We start from the raw sequence: 7,786 nt of genomic DNA on the forward strand, positions 1-7,786 counted from the left end.
AACAGAAGGTACTGGGCAAGACATTTGTGTTTCTTCTACAGTTGGTTTCTTGTTTCCCAAATGTAGATTGTGAAAGTCTCTTTAGTATACTCTAAAACAACATAGCAATAGTTATGTACTCTATGAAAGGAGAACATTGAGTGGCTCACCAACCCTTTGTGAGGAAGGATAAACTTAGGACTTTGAGAAAAAGAAATGTAAGTATAATGCTTTTCTTTTTTCTCACCCCTGCATACCTAGCATCCACTTAAGTTTTATGCCTGGCACACAGTACACTATTTCTATAAATGTGTTAAATTAATGCATAAGTAAGTAAATACAGGAATGAAGAAAAACAACTTCAAGAGGATATAGTTTCCAAATAATTTATCAAGATATTATTGGATCCTTAGGATAATTCTTCAAGGAGCTAATATTTCTCCAACTTTATAGAAGAGAGATACTAGATCCAGAAATGTAGAAAATCTGCAGCCACACTTGGGATATGAGAAGTCTTGTTTGTTTGAACAAAACAATTAACAAGCTTAACAAGCCAACTATAATGGCATACACAGTCTTCTAAAGCACATATAGAACATGTACAAAAACTGATATTTTTGTTAGGCCAAAAGCAAAAATTACCAAATTTCAAATAAGTTATATTGAACAGTCCATATTCTTTCAATTAAATAAAAAGTGATTAATTTAAAAGTTCCATAACTTGGCATAATTAAAATATAAACTAATAGCAATATATTTAAGATATTTAACAACTTTTCTGGCCAGTGCTCCAATAAATCAGATTGAATACCTGACATAAAAAAAAAAATAGTGCGGCTATTGTAATGCATGCCAGCTAATTATCAACTCTGCTTATAGATAAGAAAAAAAATTACAACAAAAATATTAAAACCTCATAAAGCCAGAACTGAACTTGCATCCACTGGTACAGCCATATTGGTTGTCCATATCTAGTGTTCATTCTGATTGGTTGGTAGCTGTGCCATAGCCTTTATAAAATTTCAATACCAGTGTGCAGCCCTGACTTGGCACCGCTGCACTCCCCTGAACTTGTAGCACCAGCGAATACATGGGATCCTTCAGCAACCCGGCAATCCGCCCTCAAATCTGCCCTGGCAGCCTGGCCTCCGCGAGCAGGGCAGAGACAACTGGAAGGATCATTAGCACTGAGTACGAGTCCCCCCCAGTAAAAACTGCCAGGAGCAGGACCCGGCCCCTCTCCGCCGCATCCCTTCGGGCTCCTGGTCCTGCTGTACTGGTCCCGGGGGGCATCAGGCCAGGCGACAAATGCTACTTCTCTTTCTTGTGAATTCGTCATACTTCAGCCCAGTGCTGGATGACCATGGTGTGAGGTTCGAGGCTACGTCCTGTTTCTTTTCCTACAACTGTCAGAGCAAGGAGATCACACTTGTTGGTCCTATGAGGATGAGGATGAATGATAACAGGGTTTAGGGAGACACAGAAGGAAACTCTGAAAGACCTGATGGAAGAGCTCCAAAAGAAAGTGCGTGACATCGAAGCAGAGATTTACCCTAAGAATGGTTCTCTCGACCTGTAGGGTGAGATGAAGTGTGTTTGTGGGGCCAGCAGATACCCCAGTGCATCCTGGAAGTTTGCCTTCAATGGGCAGATAACCCACCTCTTTGACTCAGAGAATGGAGAGTGGACAGTGGTTCAACCTGCAGGCCGACAGTTTCAGGGCACATTGGACAGTGACAGAGATGTGACCAACTTCCTCACAAAGGTCTCCAATGGAGATTGTAAGAGCTGGATGGAACATGTAATGAACCACTGGGATGAGAAGCTGGAGACAACAGTGCCACAAAGCAGACCTCAAGACACGGCCCGATCCGGGGCCTCCGGCAGCACACCCAGCACCTGGATCTTCCTCCTGTTCCTCTGCTGTGCCATCCTCCTTGGCATCCATGTCGGGGTCCTTTAGAGGGACAGGCTGGCGAAGCTACCAAGGAGCCCAGGAGAGTAGGGTCCAGCTGCACAACCCTGCCTTTGCGCAGGCTGCCTTTGGATGAGCTGCTGTTCAATTTTAGACCACTAGAACTTGTGGCCTTACATTCCAGAGACCTCCAACCAGACCACATGGTGCAGCACTTGGACATTCTGTGTCCCTTCCTACATTCAGTGCCTCTCCTGTTCAGCACTCTGCCTTGGCAAATTCCTGCCATTTTTCTTGATGCTAAGTTATAGAATCTTTGAATGGAAATGTTTAAAGGCATTATCAAGAAATCTCAACAAAGAGAATGTTCTTCATCTTGTCCTTTGCTTGTGCAATATCAGAATCTCCTCTGTATGATGACATTGTTCTTGAACATAGTATTTTTTTTTAAGGGGAAGAAATAAAATCCACATTTTATTGAACCAAAATAAAATTTCAATACCAACCCTGCTAAAAAATGAAATATAATTGAACACTAAAAATTAAAATTTACCAGATATAATATAATATAGAGTTTCCTCAAAAAATTAAAAATAGAACTACCCTATAATCCAGTAATCACACTACTGGGTATTTACCCAAAAAGTACAAAAACACTATTTCAAAGCGACACATGCATCCCTTTGAAAAAGGGCATTATTTACAATAGCCAAATTATGGAAGCAGCCCATGGATAAAGAAGGTGTGGCGTCTATATCTATATTTATATCTGTATGAAATCTATCTATCCATCTATCTACACACTGGAATATTACTCAGCCACAAAAAAGAATGAAATCTTGCCATTTGCAATGACATGGACAGAGCTAGAGAGCATTATGTTAACTGAAATAAATCAGAGAAAGACAAATACCATATGATTTAATTTACATGTGGAATTTAAGAAACAAAACAAATGAGCAAAGAGTGGAAAAAAAGAGAGAGATAGAAGCAAACCAAGAAACAGACTCTTAACTATAGAGAACAAACTGATGGTTACCAGAGGGGAGGTGGATGGGGGGGATGGGTTAAATAGATGACTGGCATTAGCAGTTCATTTGTGATGAGCATTGGATGATGTAATGATATGCTGAATCACTATATTGTACACCTGAAACTAATATAACATTGTATGCTAACTATATTGGGATTAAAAATTTTTAAAAGAGAAAACAAACTGAACCAAATGCTAATAATAAGAATAGTAAAGTAAAATTTATCAACTGTAGAAAAAACAGGGCATCCCCGGTGGCGCAGCGGTTTAGCGCCGCCTGCAGCCTGGGGTGTGATCCTGGAGACCCGGAATCGAGTCCCACGTCGGGCTCCCTGGATGGAGCCTGCTTCTGCCTTCTTCTCCCTCTGCCTGTGTCTCTGCCTCTCTCTCTGTCTCTGAATAAATAAATAAATCTTTTTTAAAAAATTATATAATAAACAGTTTTTTGAAGGAAATGCTTACACTTAAATTCCTTTTGGGAAACTTGGCTAGAGAAAAAAGGAAAAAAGTAAAGAAAGAGGGCAGCCCAGGTGGCTCAGCGGTTTAGCGCCGCCTTCAGCCCAGGGCCTGATCCTGGAGACCCCGGATCGGGTCCCATGTCGGGCTCCCTGCATGGAGCCTGCTTCTCCCTCTGCCTGTGTCTCTGCCTCTCTCTCTCTCTCTCTCTCTCTCTCTCTCTCTCGAATAAATAAATAAAATCTTTAAAAAGAAAAAGTAAAGAGAGATAAGGATATGGAACTATCCAAACATTTTGAATGCAAAGCAAATATGCAAGGCATTCGTTATATATTCTCATGTTATTATTTCTCACTAAATCTTCACAATCATCTTAGGAGATGATTTGCTCTTAATTTATAGATGAAGAGACTAAGACACATAGAAGTTAAGATCATACAGATTCTAAGTGGGAAAGCTAGTTTTCAAACCACAGTCTTGACTTAAAACCATATATTTTCTTTACTGCCTACTAGTCAGAAGGGAAATATCTTGAAGTCCAAGTGAATCTGAATTAGGAAAATTAATCCAAAGATATTATAGGATAAAATAGTTGAGATATCCTAATTGGATTTAACTTTGGAATTTCTCCAAAGCTGTTACCTATCTGTCTATCTATCTATCATCTATCTATAGGTGAATTCAGGTGAATCTATATGATGATCAAGTCTTCAATGACTGTAGCAAAAGCCATGAATAAGAGTGGATAATATTTTGACTTTGGTGGACCCTGAACTTTATGGGCATCTAATATTCGATAAAGGAGGAAAGACTATCCATTGGAAGAAAGACAGTCTCTTCAATAAATGGTGCTGGGAAAATTGGACATCCACATGCAGAAGAATGAAACTAGACCACTCTCTTTCACCATACACAAAGATAAACTCAAAATGGATGAAAGATCTAAATGTGAGACAAGATTCCATCAAAATCCTAGAGAAGAACACAGGCAACACCCTTTTTGAACTCGGCCATAGTAACTTCTTGCAAGATACATCCACGAAGGCAAAAGAAACAAAAGCAAAAATGAACTATTGGGACTTCATCAAGATAAGAAGCTTTTGCACAGCAAAGGATACAGTCAACAAAACTCAAAGACAACCTACAGAATGGGAGAAGATATTTGCAAATGACATATCAGATAAAGGGCTAGTTTCCAAGATCTATAAAGAACTTATTAAACTCAACACCAAAGAAACAAACAATCCAATCATGAAATGGGCAAAAGACATGAACAGAAATCTCACAGAGGAAGACATAGACATGGCCAACATGCATATGAGAAAATGCTCTGCATCACTTGCCATCAGGGAAATACAAATCAAAACTACAATGAGATACTACCTCACACCAGTGAGAATGGGGAAAATTAACAAGGCAGGAAACCACAAATGTTGGAGAGGATGCGGAGAAAAGGGAACCCTCTTACACTGTTGGTGGGAATGTGAACTGGTGCAGCCACTCTGGAAAACTGTGTGGAGGTTCCTCAAACAGTTAAAAATATACCTGCCCTACGACCCAGCAATTGCACTGTTGGGGATTTACCCCAAAGATACAAATGCAATGAAACGCCGGGACACCTGCACCCCGATGTTTCTAGCAGCAATGGCCACTATAGCCAAACTGTGGAAGGAGCCTCGGTGTCCAACGAAAGATGAATGGATAAAGAAGATGTGGTTTATGTATACAATGGAATATTACTCAGCTATTAGAAATGACAAATACCCACCATTTGCTTCAACGTGGATGGAACTCGAGGGTATTATGTTGAGTGAAGTAAGTCAGTCGGAGAAGGACAAACATTATATGTTCTCATTCATTTGGGGAATATAAATAATAGTGAAAGGGAAAATAAGGGAAGGGAGAAGAAATGGGTGGGAAATATCAGAAAGGGAGACAGAACGTAAAGACTGCTAACTCTGGGAAACGAACTAGGGGTGGTAGAAGGGGAGGAGGGCGGGGGGTGGGAGTGAATGGGTGACGGGCACTGGGTGTTATTCTGTATGTTAGTAAATTGAACACCAATAAAAAAAAAAATATTTTGACTTTGTCTTGAGCCCAGTATTTCAACTTCTTCTTTAGAAACTCATTGATCCCTATACTTACAGGTAACAGGTGATATCACCAAGAATCAATTGTTTTAACTAATCGGAAAATTGCTGAATAAATCTAGGGTCATAAGTTTTCAGTGTGATGCACTTTAGAGAAGATGAAGTTTTAGGGTACAAGAATTTTTAATTTGTCAATAGAAGCAGAAAATATTAATGGAGAAGATACTGAATATGCAAACTGAATATAGGGTAAGATATAGGGAATCTTACCCTATATCTACCTTACTAATCTATTAGCCAATTCAAGTAGTTTAACTTCTCTAAACTTCAGTTTTGTCATTTGTTGTAAAGATTTTTTTTATGGCAGTGATTTTATTTTATTTTATTTTATTTATGATAGTCACGGGGTGGAGGGGCAGAGACAGAGGCAGAGGGAGAAGCAGGCTCCATGCACTGGGAGCCCCATGTGGGATTCGATCCCGGGTCTCCAGGATCGTGCCCTGGGCCAAAGGCAGGCGCCAAACCGCTGCGCCACCCAGGGATCCCTGTTGTAAAGATTAAATGTTCCAGCTTATTCATCCACATTTTACAGCACTTCTCTCACTCCAGAAAAAGAATCTTAGTTTGAAAAATCAAGAAGCCAGAGGAATAGGGAGAGCTTGACTATAACCAGGTTTGCTTGTGGTGATTATGGATCACCAGACTGATGGCACCTAGCCAGTATATGAAGCAAATTTAAACACTAATGATGAACATTCAGTTTGATGCTGTAGATGGTGTGATGCTCGACACAAATATTACAGGTTTATCTCATAATATTATGAGAGAAAGCTGGACAGCCATTACTAACTACATCCCAAATTTTAGGGAAGAAAGAAGTAAAACTACTGAAAGGAAGACAAGTAGCCCGCCCAAGAGTTAGAAAGAAAGGAGATCACAAAAGAGAGAGTCTCAAGAAGTCTAAAAGGGAACATCACAACTCCAAGAAAATAAAATGGAAATGTAGACATTGGCAATGTCAGAGATATTAATAATGCAGGAAGAGGGACTATGACCCACTTGGTTCGGGAACGGTTTCTGTAGAGCAAACTGGAGGTCACCAGGGATACATCCAAACTTGTGATAGGATCAGTAGGACTCTAAACAAAGATGAAAGAATAATACTTTCATTGAGCCAAGATAGAAAATTCTTAAGAATTATCCCTGGACAACTTCCATGAAGTTTCTAAAAAACTGGGAAAGGAAGAGACCTCTTTCCTGTTGCAGATTAGTTAAAAATGAAGAAGCCACCTCAGTGATTGATGAGGGACAAGAATATATTAAATATCATTTATGTTGCATACATACTTACTCTTCATAAAACCTGAAAATACACATGATCTTGTACAATCAGAAATGTGTAGTCCAAAAAAAAAAGCCTTAGGAAGTGGCACAGTGGGGACTGGAGTACAACTAAATAGACTGAAAATTTCATACACTTCTCATCACCCCATCATGTATCTCAATGTTTCTGGCTGCTGGAAGGCCTTCCTGTCTCTTTAGCAAATACACAAAGGACGATTTCCAGCACGATATGACCTCTAATTATGTAAAACATGTAGGTTCCAAAGAGGCCAATTGACCTAAGAAGACATTGCTTCTTTTTTACTTGTTATCTCACAGCCTGGTAATCTCTTCCCACAGGAATATAAAACACAATCTTATATTTACACCTGAGCAGGAAACTACATCTCAAAGGACATCATTAAAAGTTGACTGACCTACTTCTATCTGATACCAAGGTACAAATAGGTTACATAGGGATGGGATCCCGCATGCTTGCAACAGTCTAAAGTCAAGCTTGTTAAAGTAAGCTTGTAACTTTTTAGCAACACTCTTCCCTCCACAAGTTTTCTGGAAGGAATCTGGGACTGTTCCTAGGAGATTCATTTCTCCCCCCTTAGTTACAACTAAACAGTAAAGAAAAAGTGTATGATATCATCATGTGGAAAATTCTAAAAGTGGAATCATTTTATTCTGTGAAGAAAAAGCATCCCTCCATGCTTTGCCATCACCAAGTCATTAATAAAATATAATTAGACAAGGTAAAGAATACATATTGCAATAAAAACATTGAGTTAGGATCAGAAGTAATACACCTCTAATGGAAATAGGATATTATAGCACATGTATTTTGTTTAGTTACCTAAAATTAAAGAGATTGCCACAGTCCTCATTCCTCCATAATGCTTTAGACTCAGTTTGCTTTATTCAAGTATAATTATGGCATAGCAATGAAGACATTTGGGTTTGTGACTCCCAAGAGACATGAGA

At 39.3% G+C, this 7,786-nt stretch overlaps 1 protein-coding gene across 1 annotated transcript; it reads left to right on the forward strand.

Annotated features, from left to right (window-relative positions):
- The first annotated feature begins 1,447 nt into the window (after positions 1 to 1,447).
- Positions 1,448 to 2,162, forward strand: LOC125756074 (UL16-binding protein 1-like). Its single transcript, XM_049116335.1, has one exon. It carries the CDS (start codon positions 1,565 to 1,567, stop codon positions 1,940 to 1,942), a length of 378 nt encoding a protein of 125 aa, XP_048972292.1. The 5' UTR covers positions 1,448 to 1,564; the 3' UTR covers positions 1,943 to 2,162.
- The last annotated feature ends 5,624 nt before the right edge of the window (positions 2,163 to 7,786 follow it).

The sequence above is a fragment of the Canis lupus genome, chromosome 11 (genome assembly GCF_003254725.2).
Source record: "Canis lupus dingo isolate Sandy chromosome 11, ASM325472v2, whole genome shotgun sequence".
Lineage (NCBI taxonomy): Eukaryota > Metazoa > Chordata > Mammalia > Carnivora > Canidae > Canis > Canis lupus.